The 26,630-nt window shown below is 44.1% G+C and overlaps 1 protein-coding gene across 1 annotated transcript in view; it reads left to right on the forward strand.

Moving 5' to 3' along the window:
- itgbl1 (integrin, beta-like 1) overlaps positions 1-21,261 on the forward strand; it is a 133,254-nt gene extending 111,993 nt beyond the window's left edge. Inside the window, exons 8-11 of the mRNA XM_067986612.1 lie at positions 697-813; positions 4,658-4,804; positions 6,476-6,592; positions 20,551-21,261. Of these exons, the coding sequence (XP_067842713.1) occupies positions 697-813; positions 4,658-4,804; positions 6,476-6,592; positions 20,551-20,642 (473 nt within the window). The 3' untranslated portion in view covers positions 20,643-21,261. The remainder of the gene's footprint in view (positions 1-696; positions 814-4,657; positions 4,805-6,475; positions 6,593-20,550) is intronic.
- Positions 21,262-26,630: the final 5,369 nt, after the last annotated feature.

The raw sequence follows: 26,630 nt of genomic DNA on the forward strand, positions 1-26,630 counted from the left end.
AACGAGGGGACCAACAGTCTATCTCCTTAAACAATGAGATTAAAGGATTGAGAAAGAAACAGAGGAATGACGGAGAAGGAAATCGGGTGAATTAGAGTCAAATCAGGTACACAAAGAGAAATAAAGAGAGGAAAAGAAAGATTGGATTAAGAGAGAGAAAAAGAGACAGAAAAGAAAAGTAAGAAAAAAAAGTAAAAATTTAAAATTTGACATTTTTAAAATCTCCAACAATTCAATACCTAAAGGAATGAGATTCCACACATGTAATTGTTCACTTTCTGGGCCAGAGAGGTTGATTGGCCGTCATTAACAATTATCATGTCGTTAAAAGGGTCCTTAGATTATTAATTATTAGACATAACTTTCTGCGGCAAGTTTAATGGGCAATTAATGCGCAAATGCAGCAACTTCATGAAACTCACGGGGAGGTTGGGGACAAGATGCCGTTTATCGCGAGGCTAACGGCGGAGCAGCGCAAATCGTCCAGCAACTTGTGGCGATTCGCAACTCACGGGGTAATTCTTCCTCGCCACAAGTCGCTGGACGATTCACACGTTGATAACGGGCGAGCGTTGTTCACACACTTATTATTTCAGCAAAATCCGGGCCAATTTTGCTTAATAAGTGCTTTTTAATAATCATCACTCATGTACCTTCAAGGAGACTAATTAATCTACTGATTGATGTCTTACTTAGGGAAGTGCGAATGTGGTCAGTGCACCTGTTCCCCACCCGGAGATCGGAGAGTCTACGGAAAAAACTGTGAGTGCGACAACCGTCAATGTGAGGACAGCGAGGGAAACATCTGTGGTCGTAAGTGGTTTACTTTTGTTCTGTAATGCGTGAAGAGAACTCGGCATTATCCTCAAACGCAGAAATCCTTTCATTCTCGGATTTGCTCACTATAACATCTGGTGCATAAGTCGTATCTGTGCATTAATCATCTCCAATGACATCTCCATTGATTTTGCCAATGATGCTTCTTGTGTGACCTACTATTCTTTTTCATTCATTCTCGGGATGTGGGCATTTATTGCCCATCTCTAGTTACCCCTTGAGAAGGTGGTGGTGAGCCGCCTTTTCCTTGAACCGCTGCAGTCCGTGTGGTGAAGGTTCTCCCACAGTGGTTAGGAAGACAGTTCCAGGATTTTGACCCAGCGACGATGAAGGAACGGCGATATATTTCCAAGTCGGGATGGTGTGTGACTTGGAGGGGAACGTGCAGGTGGTGGTGTTCCCATGTGCCTGCTGCCCTTGTCCTTCTAGGTGGTAGAGGTCGTGGGTTTGGGAGGTGCTGTCGAAGAAGCCTTGGCGAGTTACTGCAGTGCATCCTGTGGATGGTACACACTGCAGCCACTGTGCGCCGGTGGTGAAGGGAGTGAATGTTTTGAGGTGGTGGAGCGAGTGGGTGTTTAAGGTGGGGGAGGGAGTGGGCGTTTAAGGTGGGGGAGGGAGTGGGCGTTTAAGGTGGGGGAGGGAGTGGGTGTTTAAGGTGGGGGAGGGAGTGGGCGTTTAAGGTGGGGGAGGGAGTGGGTGTTTAAGGTGGGGGAGGGAGTGGGCGTTTAAGGTGGGGGAGGGAGTGGGCGTTTAAGGTGGGGGAGGGAGTGGGTGTTTAAGGTGGGGGAGGGAGTGGGTGTTTAAGTGGGGATGGGCCGTCGATCGAGTGAGCTGCTTTGTCCTGGATGGTGTCGAGCTTCTTGAGTGTTGTTGCAGCTGCACTCATCCAGGCAAGTGGAGAGTATTCCATCACACTCCTGACTTGTGCTATGTGGAGAGGCTTTGGGGAGTCAGGAGGCGAGCCACTCGCTGCAGAATACTCAGCCTCTGACCTGCACTAGTATTGACTGACCTGTGCTTGAATCATGCATGAATAAAATTCTCCTCAGATAGTTTGACCTCTTTCTTCCTAAATAACCTTGCTGATACTGACAAATTCATTAGTTGAATAGAAAATGGGAGTTTGAATTTAAAAATTAAAATGTTGGAAACACACATATGTTTGGTCATATATAGAGGCTCGATAGATACATGAGGGAGAAAGGAATAGAAGGATATGCTGATAGGGTGAGATGAAGAGGGGAGGGAGGAGGCTCGTGTGGAGCATAAACACCAGCATAGACCAGTTGGGCCGAATGGCCTGTTTCTGTGCTGTACACTCGATGTAACTCCGATGTAATTTTTAATATCTCAAAAAGCTCAGAATTGAAAAGAGTGAAGAATTGACACAGTTAGTAAAAACCAACAATTTGAACTACTTCCTCCAGCCCGTAATCGTAATTCATGGAAGTTGAGATTTGTAAAGTCTTTTGCAGTCGAAAGCAGAGTAATTTGATTAATCAAATCCTCAAACAAGCCATGATTCGAATGGACATGAAGACATGATCAAACCCTGTGTTCATTAATGCGTAAAATTTAAATGAAAACAAGGCCAGGCCGATCACAATGGAATAATTTATAAATAAAAGAACAAAACAAGCCCATGCAGGTTATCCTGTTATATCTGAGAATCTCATTGCTTGAGTTCATTCCCCACATCTCAATACAGAATTCATATTTGCAGCTATGTTATGACAGGAAATTCTTACACACAATTTTAGACTTTATTCCCTACATTAAAAATCACACCAATACTCTAAGATATTAAACACTCAAGATTGTTTATATTGTATTAGTTTTTTTGCAGGTTAGATTTGGCATCACAGAGTGAGTGTATTAAATCTGCATACAGATTTCAGATACGTTTACAATATCTTGAGAAATGTGGCTGAAAACTTGCAATTGATGAAATCGCGCAAAGCATATGCAGAGAAAGTTTCACGACATGATTTCAAATTTTAAAAAATGAAACATTTTCATGATTATTCCGATGTTCTCCCGGCCAGCCCCCCACCTTCCACCCTCTGTAAACTTGAGCTCATCCAAAACTCTGCTGCCCGTATCTTAACTCGCACCAAGTCCCATTTACCCATCACCCCTGTGCTCGCTGACCTACATTGGCTCCCGGTCCGGCAATGCCTCGATTTTAAAATCCTCATTCTTGTTTTCAAATCCCTCCATGGCCTCGCCCCCTCCCTATCTCTGTAACCCCCTCCAGCCCTACAACCCTCCGAGATCTCCGCGCTCCTCCAATTCTGGCCTCTTGCGCATCCTCGATTTTCATCGCTCCACCATTGGCGGCCGTGCCTTCAGTTGCCTGAGCCCTAAGCTCTGGAATTCCCTCCCTAAACCTCTCCGCCTCTCTCTCCTCCTTTAAGACACTCCTTAAAACCTACCTCTTTGACCAAGTATTTGGTCACCTGTCCTAATATCTCCTTATGTGGCTCAGCATCAAATTTTGTCTGATAATCGCTCCTGTGAAGCACCTCGGGATGTTTTACTATGTTAAAGGTACAAGTTGTTATTTTTGTAGATTGAAGAGATCTAGAGGAGACCTATTTAGACTTGATATTGGCAGAGTTGATTAGGCCAAGGATAGCAAGTCATGGTATTTGGTATGATCTAGAGGTCTAAAGGATTAGTCTAACAAGAGGGAAAAAGTATTTTGTGCTGTTAAGTAAAGATTTTTTTGTTTACACAGTAGTAAATTAGCATTTGGTCGGTTGTATTGTGTTTATGTTTTTTTTTTCATTTACATTACTTTTAAATGATTGTATGAAACAACTTGGTGAACTGAAACTGAATATTGTGTTGTTTTGATTGATTGCTGGCCTTTAAATCCAATCTCTGTACAAGCACGAGGATTACGGTCTCATGAAAAGCATTTCATTGATTGCCCAACAGATCTAATTACAGCTCAGACTAAAAATTCTGAGCATCCCTGTACCATGTGATACATTCTGGCTTGTAACAAGCAATATTCTGTTTATGTTTCCCTGGTCGCTGTGCACATTGTACAAGAATAATTGGACAAGTCTAAATATTTTGAACTGCAGTGATCTGTAATCAATAACTGGAGCTAGTAATGGCAAGGTGACTGAATTCATTGACGTTGATTATTGTCTTTGATGAAACAATATGAAAGGGTCCCAGATGGATACAACCACTGATTATAGATGTGCTTGATGAACCATAAGTCAATAAGGAAATCAATTTAAAGAACTTCAAGGAAATTGGGACTTTCTCAAATATTACTCTATGATTTAAGCATAATGGATGCTCGTTGTCTTGGAGTTCATTTCGATAGCTGGAGCTACATTTATCGATGAAGAAAAGAGAAGGCTGAGGGGTGACCTAATAGAAACCTTTAAAATTATGAAAGGGTTTGATAGGGTAGACGTAAAGAAGATGTCTGCACTTGTGGAGGAGATCAAACTAGAGGTCATAAATATAAGATAGTCACTAATAAATCCAATAGGGAATTCAGGAGAAACTTCTTTACCAAAGAGAGTGGTGAGAATGTGGAACTCACTCCCACAAGGAGTAGTTGAGGTGAATAGAATAGAGGCATTTAAGGGGACGCTCGATAAACACATGAGGGAGAAAGGAATAGAAGGGTATGTTGATAGAATGAGATGAAGTTAGGAAGTGGCTTGTTTGGAGCATAAACATCGACACAGACCAGTTAGGCCAGATGACCTGTTTCTGTGTTGTGCCTTCTCTATAATTCTATGTAATTTTATATTAATAAATGGTCATTCTGCACTTACTCACCCAACAGGCAATGGCATCTGTTCATGTGGTAGATGTATCTGTGATGATGATTGGTTTGGAGAACATTGCCAGCATCCGAGGATCTGTAACATGACAGAGAAGAGGAGCAGGAGTCTTTGTGAACCTTTCGATGGAATAATCTGCTCAGGCAAGGGTGAGAACATTCCCTGTAACTCTTGAATTTATTATTTAATGTATTGTTATGTTATGTTTATATCATAGAATCATACAGCACAGAAGGAGGCCATTCAGCCCATCGTGCCTGTGCCGGCTCTTTGAAAGAGCTATCCAATTCGTCCCACTCCCCTGCCCTTTCCCCATAGCCCTGCAAATTTTCTGCCCTTCAAGTATTTATCCAATTGCTTTTTGAAAATTACTACTGAATCTGCTTCCACCACTCTTTCAGGCAGTGCATTCCAGATCATAAGAAACATAAGAACATAAGAAATAGGAGCAGCAGTAGGCCATATGGCCCCTCGAGCCTGCTCCGCCATTCAATAAAATCATGGCTGATCTTTGACCTCAACTCCACTTTCCCGCCCGATCCCCATATCCCTTGATTCCCCTCGAGTCCAAAAATCTATCGATCTCAGCCTTAAATATACTCAACGACTGAGCATCCACAGCCCTCTGGGGTAGAGAATTTCCTAGATTCACAACCCTCTGCATGAAGAAATTTCTCCTCATCTCAATCTTAAATGGCCGACATCTACCCTATCAAGCCTTCTTAGAATCTTATATGTTCCAATGAGATCACATCTTCATTCTTCTAAGTTCCAGAGAGTATAGGCCTATTCTACTCAATCTCTCCTCATAGGATAACCCTCTCATCCCAGGAATCAATTTAGTGAACCTTCTCTGCACCCCCTCTAAGACAAGTATATCCTTCCTTAGGTAAGGAGACCAAAACTGTACACAGTACTCCAGGTGTGGTCTCACCAAAGCCCCTGTACAATTGCAGCAAGACTTCGTTACTCTTGTACTCCAACCCCCCTGCAATAAAGACCAACATACCATTTGCCTTCCTAATTGCTTGCTGTACCTGCATGTTAACTTTCTGTGGTTCGTGTACAAGGGCACCCAAATCCCTCTGACTACCAACATTTAATAGTTTCTCACCATTTAAAAAAATTCTGTTTTTCTATTCTTCCTACCAAAGTTCCCCACATTATACTCCACCTCACATTCCCCCACATTATACTCCATCTGCCTCCTTCTTGCCCATTCACTTAACCTGTCTATATCCCTTTGCAGACTTTTTGTGTCCTCCTCACAGCTTACTTTCCCACTTAGCTTTTTATCGTCAGTAAACTTGGATACATTACACTCAGTCCCTTCATCTAAGTCATTAAGATAGGTTGTAAATAGCTGAGGCCCAAGCACTGATCCTTGCGGCACCCCACTAGTTACAGCCTGACAACCTGAGAATGACCCGTTTATCCCTACTCTCCGTTTTCTGTCCGTTAACCAATCCTCTGTCCATGCTAATATATTACCCCCAATCCCATGTGCCCTAACCTTGTGTAACAACCTTTTATGTGGCACCTTATCGAGTGCTTTTTGAAAATCCAAATATACTACGTCCACTGGTATCCATCATAACAACTCGCTCTGTAAAAAAAATCCTCATCTCCCCTCTGGCTTTTTTGCCAATTACCTTAAATCTGTGTCCCTGGAAACCGACTCTCCTGCCAGTGGAAACAGTTTCTCCTTATTTACTCTCTTGTTCCAATTTTATATTTTTGTTGTTTTTTAAACGTAACTAATAATCAGGATGTTAAAGTTTAACACTTCTCATTGATTGACGTCGCAAATTTTTCCCTAGGTTCCTGCCATTGTGGAAAGTGTATGTGTGGCTCCCCTCAGCAATGGTACATCTCGGGTCAATTCTGCGAATGTGATGACAGGGAATGTGACAGATATCAGGGTGTCATCTGCACTGGTAATTACTACCTGCTTATTTTTTTTTGCTTCCCAGGGAACGGAACTGTTACACACACATAATTACAGAAACAGTAGAGCGCCCTGGACCAGGCAGGACTATAGCAGCTCCAACCCGATCTCAGTAACGTTGTACAAATTCAGTGAGAGAGTCTACTGGACTGAGGGCATGGGATTAATTAGGAACAAGCTGCGTGGTGATTCTCCAGCAACTGAGCATCGGATTTCAAACAATTTCTGTTTTGGGATTATTATTCTTAGGCATCATGGCTAAGAATTTAAAGCAGTACTATAACCCATTGTATAGATTTCCTTCAGATATTGGGGCAGTTATGCTGGAACTAAGCATGTACAAAATAGATTTGGATTTGTACAAACATAGATGTAATTGAAGCATAGAAGGCTAGTTTGCAAACTGCTCATATAAAAGTTCTCCTGTTCCAAACATAATTTTGATTCATAGAATAATAGAATCATACAACAGAAGGAGGCCATTCGGCCCATCTTGCCTTTGCCGGCTCTTTGAAAGAGCTATCCAATTAGTCCCACTCCCCCTGCTCTTTCCCCGTAGCCCTGCAATTTTGTCCTTTGCAAGTATTTATCCAATTCCCTTTTGAAAGTTATTATTGAATCTGCTTCCACCGCCCTTTCAGGCAGCGCATTCCAGATCATCACAACTCGCTGCGTAAAAAAATGTTTTCCTCATCTCCCCCTCTGGTTCTGTTATCATTTACCTTAAATCTGTGTCCTCTGGTTACCGACCCTCCCGCCAGTGATTCAGGCATAAATGTTGTTGATAAACTAATGATTAATTTCTCAGAATTGAGTTGTATTGCTAAAAAAGCCAAGGCAATTAAACAGAAGTTAGCTACCAAGGAATCTTAACCTTATTGAAAGAAATAAGTGTGATAGCGTAACTGTATGGACATATCAGATTATTACAAATATTAAAACGACAACCTGCATTTATATAGCGCCTTTAACGTAGTAAAACGTCCCAAGGCGCTTCACAGGAGCGATCATCAAACAATATCTGACACCGAGCCACATAAGGAGATATTAGGACAGGTGATTCAAAGCTTGGTAAATGAGGTAGGTTTTAAGGAGCATCTTACAGAAGGGGGGAGAGAGGTAGCGAGGCGGAGAGGTTTAGGGAGGGGGCTCCAGAGCTTAGGGTCTAGGCAGCTGAAAGCACGTTGATTCCATGATTCAATATTCCCAGTGGGAAGTAGGAATCACAGGGATTGAATCTCAGGGAATAAGGTGCACGCAGCCTATGATTTCCCATTCATTAACTTTAATTGTGTCCACAATTTTCCCACATGCACTCCCTATAATTGATGCTTCTCCCTCGGACCGTCTGATTGCACAATCACCCCGAGCAGCAATCCTCTTTATCACCTGATTCACCAAGCACAGGATCATTATAACATCTGTGAAGGCAAAATGGTCCTGCTGTGTGTAGAAATTCTTTTGTTATAACTGAAGAGATTACAAATATATCGTGGCATGTGTACACAGCAGCTGAAAATACATGTAGTGTACTTTTTTAAACAAAGAGAATTAAACTCGATTTTTAAAAATATATATATATGCACACAAATTGGGCTAGACTTTCCCACCCATTGACTGGGCAACATCTCTGTGACAGTTTGAAGCATCCAAATCTACCTTTTACTGCCTGATTTGATACATCTCTCACTCCGTTCCTGTGCCTGTTTCCGCTACATACATCTCTCTCCCTACAGGGTACCTAAATCTCGACTTCAATTGAAGGAAGCTTAAACTTTCCAAACCATTCATTACCATCTCCATTCTCCCTCATTGCACTTCCTCTCTCTCTCTCTCTCTCTGCAGGGCTGCTACACTCCTGCCATGCTGTTAATTACAGCTCTCTCCTTTTCCATACTGCAACCTTCCCCACATCCATCCGATGCAGATGCACAATTAAAGTTAATGAATGGGAAATCATAGATGCACCAGTTTCTCTCTGAATTAATTAATTATGATTTCTACATTTCTCCTCTTTAAATCAGCTCTGTTCTCCTCAAAGGGTTGTTTTAACAACAACTTGCATTTATATAGCGCCTTTAACATAGTAAAACGTCCCAAGGCGCTTCACAGGAGCGATTATCAAACAAAATTTGACACCGAGCCGCATAAGGAGATATTAGGACAGGTGACCAAAAGCTTGGCCAAAGAGGTAGGTTTAAAGGAGCGTCTTAAAAGAGGAGAGGCAGAGAGTTGGAGAGGTTTAGGGAGGGAATTCCAGAGCTTAGGACCTCGGCAGCTGAAGGCACGGCCGCCAATGGTGAAGCGATGAAAATCGGGGATGCGCAAGAGGCCAGAATTGGAGGAACGCAGAGATCTCGGAGGGTTGTAGGGCTGGAGGAGGTTACAGAGATAGGGAGGGACGAGGCCAGCGGAGGGATTTGAACACAAGGATGAGAGTTTTAAAATCGAGGCGTTTCCAGACTGGGAGCCAATGTAGGTCAGCGAGCACGGGGGGTGATGGGTGAAAGGGACTTGGCTCGAGTTAGGATACGGGGGGGGCAGAGTTTTGGATGAGCTGAACATACGAACTTGCGAAATCGAGGGGCAGGAAAAGACCCAGCTGGTCCCACACGTCATGATGGCCGGAGAATCCGGACTAAACACTTCTCACAACCCCCACCCCCTGCGGCTGTTTAATCTCCTCGGAGAGGCAAAAAACACAGAGAAAATACCCAGGGCCAATAAGGGAAAAAATTCCTCTCTGACCCTCTCAGGCGATTGAAACCAGTCGAGGAGATCACACGGACCGAGCGTTATCTGTAAAGACACTTACCGTCTGTATGATGCCATCTCTTTCTGAAGTCTCCTCCTCAGACTTCCCGGATTTACCTGCGGGCCTCGACACGGCGTTAAATTAGTAAGCGCCCCGACAGGTGAGCTGCGTCGGGGGTGCCTGATTGGCACATGCAACTTGCCTGATTTATTCAGATGAGGCCCGAGGACAAATTTAGTTCGCTCCTCGGGCGTAACGAAGCCGATTTCGGGGGGAGTGCTAAGGATTGAAGCTCCTTCATTTCTCCCCCATCCTACACGGTGGTTGAAATATTAAAAACCTCAGGTTTAAGGTATAAGGTTTATTCAGTCTTCATTGTTAATCTGCTTCACTTAACCAGTTAATATGTGGGTAGTATATTGATGTAACATATATAACAGTGTCCCACCCATGGACATGCCATCAATATGTGCTGAGATATAATCCCTAGTCCCAGTCGGAATCGGATCGACCAGCTGTTGGAATGCGACAGATACATTTTTCATTCCAAACAGCGTGACTGTGAATTAGTAGTGGTTGTGAGGGTGCAGCAGATGTGGAGAGTAACTTGGCCTCTGCTCTAAGGTGCACTTGCCAGTAAACTTTTGTTAATTCTAAAGTCGTCAGATATTCGCTGAGAATTTGCTTTCTCCAGAATCTTTTCTGGGTGGGTCATTTGGTTGTCAATAGTCTCTGTGACGTCACTTAGTTTACAATGGTCTATGCAAAAACCAAGTGGTCTTATCTTTCTCAGGGACCAACACCACCGATGACCACAGGCTCTGACTTCCAAGCCCAACTCCCAGTCGCTGGAGTATTGGGTCCAATTCTGGTCACCACACTTTAGGAAGGATGTCGAGGCCTTGGAGAGGGTGCAGAGGAGATTTACTTGAATGTTACCAGGGATGAGGGACTTCAGTTGTGTGGAGAGACTGGAGAATCTGGGGTTGTTCATTACATAGAATGACATAGAATGTGCAGCACAGAAACAGGCCATTCGGCCCAACTGGTCTATGCCAGTGTTTATGCTCCACACGAGCCTCCTCCCTCCCTACTTCATTTCACCCTATCAGCATATCCTTCTATTCCTTTCTCCCTCATGTGCTTATCTAACTTCCCGTTAATGCATCTATGCTATTTGCCTCAACTACTCCATGTCCACATTTTGGGTAAAGAAGTTTCTCCTGAATTCCTTATTGGATTTATTGGCAACTAACTTATGTTTATGGCCCCTTGTTTTGGTCTCCCCCACATTATGTTATAACTGGATAGCCTGGTGGTTAAGGATAGAATACTGGAGCCTGGTCTTCAGTTGCTTCCAAGCCTTTATTCGCCGAGATCCCCTTTACACCCCATGTACCCCCTGGATAAAGCTCTCATATAAAAAGGATACGAGAGAGTCCCCAGTTGACACCCACCACCCGAATACGACATGTGTTCACAGTATTTAAGCGGATCTGACATTGAAAAATTTGTAGCATTGTCTCCACTATTGATGTTCACCTTTGCGTACGTAGTACTTGTGCCTAATAATTTACAGATCATATTCTGGGAGTCAGGATCATTAGCCTGTGCTTAATTGGTCATTTTCAAGTAATGAGACACAGATTTGGTATTTGCGGCAAGTCATTATTTCAGACATTTTTCCTTCTGGATACAAAAATCACATTTGAAACAAAAATCTTAATTTCAGGGTCCAAGGTCTCCCAAGGATGTAAATCCTTTCAAATGTTAACATGTTCTGCACTAACAGATTTAAGGTGGTCCTGAGTAAAACTTTAGTACTGAAATGTCACAATGGTCCAAGAATGACCCTTTCTGGTTATTCATAAACCATCTGCGCTCATTATTTTAATAAGATGTTAATTGCGGCAGTAACCACGAATTTGCACTGAGACCCAACATTTTAATCTCAGTTTGGCAGTCGTTGAACCATAGGAAAAGGAGGAGACCATCCAGCCCCTCGAGCCTGTTTGGTCATTCAATTAGATCACGGCCGATCTGTACCTGAACTCCATTTACCTGCCTTTGCTCCATATCCTTTAATACCCTTACCCAATAAAAATCTATCAATCTCAGTCTCGAAAATTTTCATTTGACCCCCAGCATCTACAGCCTTTCGGGGGAGAGAGTTCCAGATTTCCACTCCCCTTTGCGTGAAGAATTGTTTCCTGATTTCATTCCTTGATGTGGAGATGCCGGTGATGGACTGGGGTGGACAAATGTAAGCAATCTTACCACACCAGGTTATAGTCCAACAGTTTTATTTGAAAATCACAAGCTGTCGGAGCTTACCTCCTTCGTCAGGTGAGTGAAAGGTTCTAAAATCGCATCGCATATATTAGGCTGGGAGACGGTCACAGCAATCAAAGGTGTCGTTGGTGTTCAGACAGGTTAGCCACGGAAAACATCACATCCCAGTATACTGAATACACAATGGGTCAGATTACACAGACAAAGAGAGAAAGAGACCCGAAAGGCAGAGAGAGAGAATATCCAGTTGTATTAAAAACAGATAACTTTTTTTCCGCTGGTGGGGTTACGTGTAGCGTGACATGAACCCAAGATCCCGGTTGAGGCCGTCCTCGTGGGTCCGGAACTTGGCTATCAATTTCTGCTCGACGATTTTGCGTTGTCGTGTGTCTCGAAGGCCGCCTTGGAGTACGCTTACCCGAAGATCGGTGGCTGAATGTCCTTGACTGCTGAAATGTTCCCTGACTGGGAGGGCATCCTGAAACCCATCATATATCAGGCAACGGAACCCTGTGTGAGAACCTCTCTGGATACATCGAGGGCATCCTGAAACCCATCCTACAGGGAACCCCCAGCTTCTGTCGCGACACTACAGACTTCCTACAAAAACTCAACACCCACGGACCAGTTGAACCAGGAACACTTCTCACCACAATGGACGTCTCGGCACTATACACCAGTATCCCCCACAATGACGGCATCGCTGCAACAGCCTCAGTACTCAACACCAACAACAGCCAATCTCCAGACGCCATCCTACAACTCATCCGCTTCATCCTGGATCACAATGACTTCACCTTCGATAACCAGTTCTTTACCCAAGCACACGGAACAGCCATGGGGACCAAATTCGCACCCCAATACGCCAACATTTTCATCTACAAGTTCGAGCACGACTTCTTCACTGCACAGGACCTCCAACCAACGCTATACACCAGATACATCAACGACATTTTCTTCCTATGGACCCACGGCAAAGAATCACTGAAGAGACTACACGATAACATCAACAAGTTCCATCCCACCATCAAACTCACCATGAACTACTCCTCAGAATCAGTTTCTTTCTTGGACACACGAATCTCCATCAAAGACAGGCACCTCAGCACCTCACTCTACTGCAAGCCCACGGACAACCTCACGATGCTCCACTTTTCCAGGTTCCACCCTAACCATGTCAAAGAGGCCATCCCCTATGGACAGGCCCTGCGAATACACAGGGTCTGCTCAGACGAGGAGGAACACGATGGACACCTACAGACGCTGAAAGACGCCTTTGTAAGAACGGGATATGACGCTCGACTCATCGATCGACAGTTCCGACGGGCCACAGCGAAGAATCGCATAGACCTCCTCAGAAGACAAACACGGGACGCAACCAACAGAGTACCCTTCGTCGTCCAGTACTTCCCCGGAGCGGAGAAACTACGCCATGTTCTCCGCAGCCTTCAACATGTCATCAATGACGACGAACACCTCGCTAAGGCCATCCCCACGCCTCCACTACTCGCCTTCAAACAGCCACCCAACCTCAAACAGACCATCGTTCGCAGCAAATTACCCAGCTTTCAGGAGAACAGCGTCCACGACACCACACAACCCTGCCACGGCAACCTCTGCAAGACATGCCAGATCATCGACACAGATACCACCATCACACGAGAGGACACCACCCACCAGGTGCATGGTTCATACTCCTGTGACTCAGCCAACGTTGTCTACTTCATACGTTGCAGGAAAGGATGCCCCAGAGCATGGTACATTGGCGAGACCATGCAGACGCTGCGACAACGGATAAACGGACACCGCGCAACAATCGCCAGACAGGAGGGTTCCCTCCCAGTCAGGGAACACTTTAGCAGTCAAGGACATTCAGCCACCGATCTTCGGGTAAGCGTTCTCCAAGGCGGCCTTCGAGACACACGACAACGCAAAATCGTCGAGCAGAAATTGATAGCCAAGTTCCGCACCCATGAGGACGGCCTCAACCGGAATCTTGGGTTCATGTCACGCTACACGTAACCCCACCAGCGGAAAAAAAAGTTATCTGTTTTTAATACAACTGGATATTCTCTCTCTCTCTCTGCTTTTCGGATCTCTTTCTCTCTTTGTCTGTGTAATCTGACCCATTGTGTATTCAGTATACTGGGATGTGATGTTTTCCGTGGCTAACCTGTCTGAACACCAACGACACCTTTGATTGCTGTGACCGTCTCCCAGCCTAATATATGCGATGCGATTTTAGAACCTTTCACTCACCTGACGAAGGAGGTAAGCTCCGAAAGCTTGTGATTTTCAAATAAAACTGTTGGACTATAACCCGGTGTTGTAAGATTGCTTACATTCATTCCTTGACGGCCTAGCTCTAATTTTAAGGTTATGCCCCCTTGTTCTGGACTCCCCCCACCAGAGGAAATAGTTTCTCTGTATCTACCTTATCAAATCTCTTAAATACCTCAAATAGATCACGTCAAAACCTTCTAAACTCAAAGGAATACAAGTCAAGTTTATGGTCCTTATAATGTACCATCCACAGGATACACTGGAGCAAGTCGCCAAGGCTTCTTCGACAGCACCTCCCAAACCCACGACCTCTACCACCTAGAAGGACAAGAGCAGCAGGCACATGGGAACAACACCACCTGCACGTTCCCCTCCAAGTCACACACCATCCCGACTTGGAAATATATCGGCCGTTCCCTCATCGTCGCTGGGTCAAAATCCTGGAACTCCCTTCCTAACAGCACTGTGGGAGAACCTTCACCACACGGACTGCAGCGGTTCAAGAAGGCGGCTCACCACCACCTTCTCCAGGGCAATTAGGGATGGGCAATAAATGCTGGCCTCACCAGCGACGCCCACATCCTGTGAACGAATAAAAAAAAATAAATAATTTAACCCTTTAAGCCCTGGTATAATTCTGGTGAATCTGCGCTGCACCCCCTCCAAGGCCAATATATCCTTCCTGAGGTGCGGTGCCCAGAACTGAACGCAGTATCTCCAGATGGGGTCTGACCAAGGATCTGTACAACTGAAGGATGACTTCCTAACTTTTGAATTCCACCCCCCATGGAGGCAAAGGGCAACATCCCATTAGCCCTTTTGATTACTTTTTGTACCTCTGCACTGGCTTTTAGTGATTTGTCTACATGGACACCCAAATCCCTTTGCTCCTCCACAGTTTCTGGTCTCTCACCCTAAAGGAAATATTACGATTTATCTTTCTCGCATCCAAAGTGGATGACCTCACAATTCCCCACGTTGAACTCCATCTGCCACAGTTTTGCCCACTCACTGGATGGAATGTTAATCCCCCCTCGCCCAGCCCGAATGGTGCGTGGGAAGGGGTTAAGATGAGGCTGAGTCCACCCACAGGCCTGAGGTCACTCCATTCCCATCTTATCTTTGCCAACTTTCAAGTGGGCCAAGACTCCCGCTACAGGCAGGCCACGACGCAATCTTAACTTAAAGTCGGAGGTGGGGGGAGGGGAGGGGAGTGAGGTCCTGTACTGTCTGTTGCCCCGAGAGCAGAATAGTGGCAGGAGGAGCCCATTGGCCAGGAGAGGCCAAGGTAATTGTTCAAAAATTTTACTCCCGTCAGAACTCCTTGTGGGCCAGGAGGAGCGGGAGTGCTCCCCCCACCCAATCTCCGCAGCCCCCACCCCCCTCCTTGATCATGATGGAACCCCCCTCCCCCCCCCTCCTCCGATCCCACCTCCCACTGACCGCCCAGGGCCGTTCCCACATGATGAAGTTCTGGGAGGACCAGAAGCAGAATGTCCTGGGACGTTAACTTCCTCCTCGGCATCTTCTTGCTGTTTCACATCTGGAGGAGGAGAAAGTTCTGATGGGTAGCTGAGGGACAGAGCTTACGTGTGATTCTCAGGAGAAAGGGTAAAATGAGGTTTTCGTAAGAACATAAGAAATAGCAGCAGGAGTAGGCCAGGCGGCCCCTCGAGCCTGCTCTGATCTTTGACCTCAACTCCACTTTCTCGCCCGACTCCCATATCCCTTGATTCCCTTGGAGTCCAAAAATCTATCGGTCTCAGCCTTGAATATATTCAATGACTCAGCATCCACAGTCCATTGAGGTAGAGAATTCCAAAGATTCACAACCCTCTGAGTGAAGAAATTCCTCCTCATCTCTGTCTTAAATGGCCGACCCCTTATCCTGAGACTCTGCCCTCGAGTTCTAGACGCTCCAGCCAGGGGAAACAACTCAGCATCTCTCAGCTTCATAGAATGATACAGCACAGAAGGAGGTCATTCGGCCCATCAAGCCAGTGCCAGCTCTTTGAAAGAGTTATCCAATTAATCCCACTCCCCCTGCTCTTTCCCCATAGCCCTGCAAATTTTTCCTTTTTAAGTATATAAATCACAATGTAGTTGGCTGTGTGGTAATGCAAGGCTCAAGAGGATGGGAAGAATGAGCAGATATACTGTCACGACTAACCTGCGGCTGGCACCCGTCCTCCACCGTCCTGGTCTCCCACCTTCCCCGCCTCCCACCTTCCCCGCCTCCCACCTTCCCCGCCTCCCACCTTCCCCGCCTCCCACCTCCTCTGTTAATTGCCCCCACCCCCGAGAAACCCCAACATTTCTTCCTGGTGGATTGGGGGTTAGGGCGGAAGGGAATCTCTCTCTCTCTCTCGTTATGGGTGGTCTTCACCTTGCAGGAAGATGTGACAGGTGAGCCCACTCTCTGGGGTTGCCACACGATGCAGTCAAACCCAAGTGTCATCAACCAGACCATAATGGGAGAGATTACAGGTGTGCAGAACCCATGTCATTACATTCAGTGACTCTTTCAGTGATGTGAGAGTACGTAAGGTTGTGTATGAAGGGACACTTTACCAGTGAAGGCTGGGGGGGGGGGGGCGGGGGGGGCGATATGAAGGATCCCATCCCTCCAGTCCATGAATGATAAGATGTTGAAGCATTTTTAACCCAGTGAGAGGGAGGTGGTTGTAAGTGGCAGATGTGCGGAGAGCAGTGAGATCCTGGAAGCTGCGGCCAGCTTCTCCAACCTTGCCTAACCTGGTAACGCCTTCTAATTTAGGAACATATGAACAGGAGGAGGCCATTCAGCCCCTCAAGCCTGTTCCACCATTCAATCAGATCATGGCTGATCTGTATCTTAACTCCATCTACCAGCCTTGATTCTGTAATCCTTAATACCGCAACAAAAATCTATCAATCTCAGTTTTGAAATTTTCAATCGACCCCCAGCCTCAACAGCTTTTTTGGGGGAGAGAGTTCCAGATTTCCACTCCCCTTTGTGTGAAGAAGTGCTTCCTGACATCACCCCTGAACGGCCTGGCTCTAATTTTAAGGTTCTGCCCCCTTGTTCTGGACTCTCCCCCACCAGAGGAAATAGTTTCTCTCTATCTACCCTATCAAATCCTTTAATCATCTTAAACATCTCAATTAGATCACCCCTTAATCTTCTATATTCGAGGGAATACAAGCCTGGTCTATACAATACACCCATTACCTGCCCTCAAAAGGATATTCTGATTAGGCTGACCTCTGAAATCTTGGCCGCCCCTAGTGCTGTTGGACAAAGAGAAGAGATTGTCGGTCGTGGCTCAGTGGGTAGCAAGCTGGCCTCTGAGGCAGAAGGGTGTGGGTTCAAGTCCCACTCCAGAGACTTGAGCACGTAATCTGGGCTGACACTCCAGTGCAATACTGAGGGAGTGCTGCCCTGCTTGAGGTGCTGTCTTTCAGGGGAGATGTTAAACTGCCCTCTCAGGTGGATATAAAAGACCCCACAGTTACTATTTTATATATTATAGCAGGGGAGTTCTCCCCTGTGTCACGCATATAGTTACTGTACATTTTAAAAATCCAAATCCTCTTGCATCTCAATTTTGCTACTCTCTGTTAATAACCTAGGGCTTTGCATTAGGAATGCACATTCACTCTCTCGGAAAAAAAATGCACAAATTTAGACATAATATTCTAGATGAGGTTTTACCAATTAAATTATACAGGTTTAAAACAGTCTGCTTCATCTTATAACTGATATTCTATAGATCCATTCCAGCTCCCACAAACAGCAATGTGATAATGACCAGATAATCTGCTTTTTTTTTAAGTGATGTTGATTGAGGGATAAATATTGGCCCCAGGACATGCAAGAGATGGTGATTCTCCTTTATGTACTGGTGTCATTATACCACTTGCATATTAGGGATTACTTATTTTTAGTAATGCAAGACTACTAAGAGACTGACTGCAATGAGGGAGGGAGGCAGAGAAAATACTGCAAAACATTTGAGGTCAAAAGTATCTTGTCTAAAACTTTATCAAGTAAGGTTGAAATGGGTTTGAAATAACAAATGATTAAACGGTGTCATTTTTTATATTCACCCGAAATTCCCTCAAACGGCGTAATTGGCAATTTATGTCCGTTCTCACGCCGATATTGCCGGTAGGTACTTACACTGAAATTTCCTGACAATCTCGGTAGCATAAGCCAGCAGAAACCAGCGTAAACAATCAGGGCCTAAGCAAAGGACATATTCCTTCTTTAAATCCCCCTTAGTCTAAGAGAATTAAAATTGCAAACATTGTGAACCATGAAACCAACATTTATGCACAGAAAATGCAGTAACGAAACTGTTTCAATTTGTAATGTAACTAATTCTGATGCTATAATGATGCATTCAAAGATACAGAAAATACAATGCAGGTCTCAGTGAGGAGACACAAAACAAATTGTTTAAAACTTTACAATAAAAGATCAGAAACACGTCTCCGGGTCTTGCTGCACGTAAAATGTTGGGTGTATATTTACGCCTGTTAAGTGCAGGAAACTCACGCTCTCTGGTCTTCTGAATGGGGGCGGGGTTAGATTAATGAGCAGAAGAGGGTTTCGGCAGAGTTTTCACTGAGGATCGAGGAAATTCAGGCATACCGTAACAAGAGCGTAAGTCAATTTTGCACGAATTTCCTCGATCTTTTACGCTGAAAATAGGCGTAACTTCGAACTTGTGAACATAACTTCTGCGGAAAATTCAGGACCATAATCACCTGGAAGCTGCTTAAAAGATATTTAGAAATTTTGTCAAGAAGAAACCATTTTGTGTGGTGACAGTATGTTATTTTTAAGATCTCTCCAAAGTATTTTTCAAATTCTCTACTTGCTTGTCCAACCTCATTGTACTATTTGCTACAACCACCCAGCAGCTGGCTTTGTCTAAATATCCGTCTTTTCTCCAATTACACTTTTACTCAAACCTTTAGGAAATTGTTTGGAAGGCAGTGTGACGTTTGAAAACCCTGGGAAATTACTCTCTAACAAAAACTGAGAATAGAGAATTGCATTATTGTAGAATGCTGCATCAAAACATGCATAGCTCTAGTGCGGTACTGCAGTTATGCAATAAATTTATTATAGATCTTTGTCAGAATGCAGCTACGTATGACATTTCAATTGGAAAAATGAAGGTTTACATAGATGATGCCGCATTAAACATACAGCAGAACTAGAGGGAACTCAGGAAGAGTAAATTGTCACTTCTGTAGTGAATTAGATAATAATACAGCTTTCCTGGTATGCGTTTATTATCACCGAACACCTTTTAATTCCCTCCAGCGATAGCTGCAATTATTTTTAAATAGTACTTTAGAAACTGGAATGTTAGATGGGTCCTCAGTTCACATTGAAATATTTTGAAATAGTACTGCTTTATCTCAGAATAACGACATTGCCAAAGAAAAGGAACACATTGGATATCGGAAATAAAAGAAACAGTAAATGCTGGAAAAGCACAATGGCCCTAACTCGTATCCTAACTCGTACCAAGTCCCGTTCACCCATCACCCCCTGTGCTCGCTGACCTACATTGGCTCCCGGTCCAGCAACACCTCAATATTAAAATTCTCACCCTTGTTTTCAAATCCCTCCATGGCCCTCGCCCCCCTCCCTATCTCTGTAACCTCCTCCAGCCCTTCAACCCTCCGAGATCTCTGCGCTCCTCCAATTCTGGACTCTTGCGCATCCCCGATTTTAATCGCTCCACCATTGGCGGCCGTGCCTTCAGCTGCCTGGGCCCTAAGCTCTGGAATTCCCTCAATAAACCTCTCCTCCTCCCTACAAAACTCTCTCTCCTCCTTTAAGATGCTCCCTAAAATCTACCTCTTTGTCACCTGTCCTAATATCTCCTTGTGTGGCTTGGTATCAAATTTTTGTCTGATAATCGCTCCTGTGAAGTGCCTTGGGACGTTTTATTATATTAAAGGCGCTATATAAATGCATGATGTTGTTGTTATATATGGGATAACTTTCAGTTGGGATTCTTCTCAGATCCGCCCAGATTCTAATCAAACTGCTGGAAATTTCCAACATTTTTTTGAATTTATTTAACATTGCTAATGATATTAACGTGTAATAATTAATAGTCAGGGAGGTTATATATTTCTTAAAATTTTATATTATAATATGCAGCTCAGTAATAAAGGAAAAATAAATAGCTGACTGAATAATAGGGGCCATAAATATAAGATCATCTCTAATAAATCCAATAAGGAATTCAGGAGAAACTTCTTTACCCAGAGAGTGGTGAGAATGTGGAACTCGCTACCACAAGGAGTAGTTGAGGTGAATAATATAGATACATTTAGGGGGAAGCTGGATAAACACATGAAGGAGAAAGGAGTAGGATTTGTTGGTAGGTTGAATGAAGAGGGGAGGGAGGAGGCCCGTGTGGAGCATAAACACCAGCATGGGCCAGTTGGGCCGAATGGCCTGTTTCTGTGCTGTACATTCTATGTAATTCTATGTAATAAAATTATATTAAGGGACAATAGAACAGTTTCCAACTTGTAATTTATTTCGGGAAGAGGCACTGCATACTCTGTGTTTTAATACATTAGCCTTTGCTGTTTTAATGCAGGGAACGGTGTGTGTAACTGTGGAATCTGTGACTGCTGGGAAGAATGGACCGGGAATGCCTGTGAAATCTGGATTGGATTGGAAAGCGTCTGAAGATTCAGCAGTAACGGAAAAGACTCTGAATGTGTTTTTTCTTTCTGCTGCATGACTAAGAACATGACAATTATCAGAAGCAGCATTCAAAACCATGGCACAACACACCGCACTCACAATAAAAACCTCTTCACTTGCTGATGTTTCCATTTTGGGTTTGCTGTATGGCTTGTACCATAGAAAGCTAACAGCACACCAGTGTAAATGGCAAAATGACCTTTACTGACAAATGAACTGTGGCTCTTAGCATGGGTGTCTGACAATCACATTACTGTCGGAGGTGACACTATTTAATGAGACTAGCTTCAATAACTTATAATCTACAGATATGCCTGCAAACTGTTTACTTGTATGCAAAGTAAATATTTAGGAATTGAGGTCAGAACAGTAATGTATTATTTTGACTGTTAACAAATGTCCTAACTTCTAATTATGAGGAAATACTGTTGACAGTAATCCTGCAAATGATTAAGAGTTTAACTGACCTGCAAGTGGCTGTTGTAGTAACTATGTACTGATACAGGATCTGCTTCTTCTGACCATCATTCTCCATGTTGTGGAGATGCCGGTGATGGACTGGGGTTGACAATTGTAAACAATTTTACAACACCAAGTTATAGTCCAGCAATTTTATTTTAAATTCACAAGCTTTCGGAGGCTTCCCCCTTCGTCAGGTGAACATCGTTCACCTGAGGAAGGAGGAAGCCTCCGAAAGCTTGTGAATTTAAAATAAAATTGCTGGACTATAACTTGGTGTTGTAAAATTGTTTACAATCATCATTCTCCAAGTCAATTAAACAACTTTTCCAGCTTCCTAGTGTAGCCTATTCTTAACCGTGCTGTTATAAAGATGTACTTACCGTTTGAATAAAACGAATGACACTTTTAAGCAATCAGTGTGACTTTTCAGTTTGTACGTAATTCCAAAAATTCAAACCATTATTTCTAATGACAATACCAGGTGAAATGGTTATTTTCTCCATTATAATTCTTTTTAAAAAACCCTGAAAAAGCAAAATGGTAGACAATATATTGCCAGCTATATCATAAATGATGTGACAAATCGCATACACCCAGCGGTGTGTTCACGGTATTGTACAAGGGACAATCCTCCTTAACAAGAAGCTCAATTTATTAAGAATAAATATGTGCTTTTGTCAGGAGTTTCTATTCTTAGAATTCCACCTTTCTGATGTTGCTAATTAATTCCTGAGCACTAATAGCTTTTAGCATCATAGAATCTTACAGCACGGAAGGAGGCCATTTGGCCCATCGTGCCTGTGCCGGCTCTTTGAAAGAGCTATCCAATTAGTCCCACTCCCCTGCTCTTTCCCCATAGCCCTGCAATTTTCTCCCCTTCAAGTATATATCCAATTCCCATTAAACCATATTTTTAAGTAGCAAAATCGGTTTTAAAAAGGTCCATCAAATCTATTAATCAAAAATAAGTTAGATATCTCCTTCAAAGGTTTCAGATTTCCTTGTCATCTACAGTCAGAGCTGAAGAACAAATTCATTTTTAATCAGCGATTTAGTCACCTTGAAATTAAAGGAGGACATTAAGACATGGACAATCCTCTCTTTTAAGAGGAACTCATTCTTATCATCAGTTGGTTGTCCTATGAGGAGAGGTTGAGTAGAATAGGCCTATACTCTCTGGAGTTTAGAAGAAGGAGAGGTGATCTCATTGAAGCATATAAGATTATGAGGGGGCTTGACAGGGTAGATGCAGAGAGGTTGTTTCCCCTGGCTGGAGAGTCTAGAACTAGAGGGCATAATCGCAGGATAAGGGACTGGCCAGTTAAGACTGTGATGAGGAGGAATTTCTTCACTCAGAGAGTTGTGCATCTTTGGAATTCTCCACCCCAGAGGGCTGTGGATGCTCAGTCGTTGAGTATATTCAAGGCTGAGATGGATAGATTTTTGGACTCTAGGGGAATCAAGGGATACGGGGATCGGGCGGGAAAGTGGAGTTGAGGTCGAAGATGAGCCATTGAATGGCGGAGCAGGCTCGAGGGGCCGTATGGCCTACTCCTTCTCCTATTTCTTATGTTCTTATCAGGACTGGTCCTCTCGATTCAAAGAACATTCACAGTCAAAGGAAAAAATGCTTCTGATTAAATTAATGTTGGGAGCAATCTGGAAACTTTTTTTTTTGGAGAACTTGTATTTTGAACAGCAGAACATCAGGAAATAAAATGGTACATTGGCAAGTTAAATTCCTATGGGAAGTCCTTTAGATTCAATCTTTAGCCTGTGCACATGGCACAAATATTCAGCATCAAAAGAAACAAAGGGGGTGAAATCGGTCTTCAGTAAACAGCACAAAATGAGTGATAGCGAATCGGCAGCTGATTTTACACGGTGGCAATTTTCTTTTCCACACACTTGGTGTAAAACGGCTGCCGATTCCCTGTCGCCTGTTTCCTAGTATCGGCAAAGGTCAATTTCACTCTCCAATATTCCAATCAATCTTCTTAATAGGCATAAGAAGTAGAATAGTAGCTGGCTGGGAGAACGGTACAAAGCTGAAGCACAATCAAATGATGATCTTATAAACTGTTTTCTGAACTCACCTGAACCCAAAATGCAGTCCGCAGCATACCAGGGTCAGTTTTATACGGCCCTGCATTGCCTTTGGGCCTCTCACAAAGTCCAAAGAAATTGGACGTCCAACTTCTTCGTGATCCTGTAAGACTCTGCAGCCTGGAAGCAACTTCCAATACGTGAGTGCTATAAAATCTCAGAACTTACAGACAGTTGCTGTGTTTTGCAAACAATCTAAAGAGAGAATTTAAGCTTAGGAGAATCATGGATTTTCCTCTCGTAATTCCATCGTTCTTGTGCTACGAGGAAGTGGATGATGAGAACATGGAGAAAGGGGGATGAAAGCCAGGAGAAAATGGCATTATGCCTACAGTCAACACCTGACCTGTACGTATTCACTAGAGGGCCTACAGGCTCAGGAGGGTCCTGTAAGGACGTTTCCTATAAGTAATGCATTTCCCTCGGATTCAGTGTGAGATACACCACTAGTTGGTACCTGACCTGCAGCCTCTTTTTGCCAGGGGCACAAGCCTCATTAGTGGCTATAAAGGTAACAACCACTCTAAATTTTAATGAAACAAGAGGCCCCCATGAAAGTAATCCACCAATGCACCGGTCTGTCAAAGATCTCCACACTTAACAGGTTATCACTTCATTGGGTGGAAATTTCAGCTTAGGCTGTGGGGGGGGAGGCAGATGTTGGAGTCAACGGAAAGAGACGTTAGGCGGGATGTATAACCGATGGCCAATCCACGACTGCCCGGTTCACGCCCCTAGTTCAAGTTGAGCGTTTTGCCCGTTGCGTCCTATTACTACTGCTTATCACCATGCCAACCTCAACCAATTTAATCTCATCTAGTCACCTGTACCTAGGTGTCAGCCATGGCTCAGTGGGTATCACTCTCGACTCTGAGTCAGAAGGTCAGGGGCTCAGGCTCCACTCCATAGGCTCGAGCACATAATCCCAGTGCGGTGCTGAGGGAGCGCTGCACTGTCGGAGGTAATGTCTTTCGGATGAGACATTAAACCAAGACCCCCGTCTGCCCTCTCAGGTGGATGTAAAAGGTCCCGTGGAATTATTTTGAAGAAGAGCAGGGGAGTTCTCCCCGGTGCCCTGGGGCCAATATTTATCCCTCAACCAACATCACAAAAACAGATTATCTGGTCATTATCACGTTGCTGTTTGTGGGATCTTGCGCAAATTGGTTGCCACATTTCCTACATTACAACAGTGACTACACTTCAAAAGTACTTCATTGGCTGTAAAGCACTGTGAGACGTCCTGAGGTTGTGAAAGGCGCTATATAAATGCAAGTTCTTTCTTTCTTCCATGCTTTCAGTTATAGGCTGTACCACAATCTCTTCACATTTTGCTCAAACACTACCATCCTTGGAATGAAGGGTTTTGATTGAGTAAATAAGGAGAAACCATTCCCACTGGCACTGGCAGGAGGGTCGGTAACCAGAGGACACAGATTTAAGGTAATTGGCAAAAGAGCCAGAGGGGGAGATGAGGAGAAATATTTTTACGCAGCGAGTTGTGATGATCCGGAATGCGCTGCCTGAAAGGGCGGTGGAAGCAGATTCAATAATAACTTTCAAAAGGGAATTGGATAAATACTTGAAAAGGAAGAATTTGCAGGGCAATGGGGAAAGAGCAGGGGAGTGGGACTAATTGGATCGCTCTTTCAAAGAGCTGGCACAGGCACGATGGGCCGAATGGCCTCCTTCTGTGCTGTAACATTCTATAAATTAGGAAGTGGAATAAGGAACAGTGGAATGGTGGGAGATGGATGTGTATGTGTGGGCGATTGGCGAGATATCGCTGAGCATCTTAACTTTCCCTAGAAAAGAGAAGGCTGAGGTGTGACCTGATAGAGGCCTTTAAAATTATGGAGGGGTTCGATAGGATAGAAATAGGAAAGACATTTCCACTTGTGGGAGAGTCCAAAACTAGGGGTCATAAATATAAGATCATCACCAATAAATCCAATGAAGAATTCGGTAGAAACTTCTTTACCCAGACTGTGGTGAGAATGTGGAACTCGCTCCCACAAGGAGTGGTTGAGGCGAATAGAATAGATGCATTAAACGGAAAGCTAGATAAACACATGAGGGAGAAAGGAATTTTCAAAAGGCATTCGATAAGATGCCACATAAAAGGTTGTTACACACGGTGAGGGCTCATGGGATTGGGGGTAATATATTAGCACGGATACAGGATTGGTTAACGGACAGAAAACAGAGAGTAGGGATAAACGGGTCATTCTCAGGTTGGCAGGCTGTAACTAGTGGGGTGCCGCAAGGATCAGTGCTTGGGCCTCAGCTATTTACAATCTATATTAATGACTTAGATGAAGGGACTGAGTGTAATGTATCCAAGTTTGCCGATGATACAAAGCTAGGTGGGAAAGTAAGCTGTGAGGAGGACACAAAGTGTCTGCAAAGGGATATAGACAGGTTAAGTGAGTGGGCAAGAAGCTGGCAGATGGAGTATAATATGGGGAAATGTGAGGTTATTAACTTTTTTGGAAGAATAGAAAAACAGAATATTTTTTAAATGGTGAGAAACTATTAAATGTTGGTGTTCAGAGAGACTTGGGTGTCCTCGTACAAGAAACAGAAAAATGTAGTATGCAGGTACAGCAAGCAATTAGGAAAGCAAATGGCATGTTGGCCTTTACTGCAAGGGGTTTGGAGTACAAGAGTAAGGAATTCTTACTACAGTTGTACAGGGCTTTAGTGAGACCTCACCTGGAATACTGCGTACAGCTTTGGTCTCCTTATCTAAGGAAGGATATACTTGCCTTGGAGGCGGTGCAATGAAGGATCACTAGATTAATTCCTGGGATGAGAGGATTGTCCTATGAAGACAGGTTGAGTAGAATGGGCCTATATTCTCTGGAGTTTAGAAGAACGAGAGGTGATCTCATTGAAACATGTAAGATTATGAGGGGGCTTGACAGGGTAGACGCTGAGAGATTGTTTCCCCTGGGTAGAGAGTCTAGAACGAGGGGGCATAATTGCAGGATAAAGGGTCAGCCATTTAAGACTGAGATGAGTAGGAATTTATTCTCGCAGAGGATTGTGAATCTTTGGAATTCTTTACCTCAGAGGGCTGTGGATGCTGAGTCGTTGAATATGTTCAAGACTGGGATGGAAAGATTTTTGGGCTCTAGGGGAATCAAGGGATTATGGGGATCGGGTGGGAAAGTGGAGTTGAGGTAGAAGATCAGCCATGATCTTATTGAATGGCGGAGCAGGCTCGAGGGGCCATATGGCCTACTCCTGCTCCTATTTCTTATGTTTTTTTTTACAGAAGGAAATGCTGATAGGGTGAGATGAAATAGGGAGGAAGGAGGCTCGCGTGAAGCACAAACACCAGCATAGACCAGTCGGGCCGAATGGCCTGTTTCTGCACTGTACATTCCACATCAATTC

The sequence above is a fragment of the Heptranchias perlo genome, chromosome 6, assembly GCF_035084215.1.
Source record: "Heptranchias perlo isolate sHepPer1 chromosome 6, sHepPer1.hap1, whole genome shotgun sequence".
In the NCBI taxonomy this organism is placed as follows: domain Eukaryota; kingdom Metazoa; phylum Chordata; class Chondrichthyes; order Hexanchiformes; family Hexanchidae; genus Heptranchias; species Heptranchias perlo.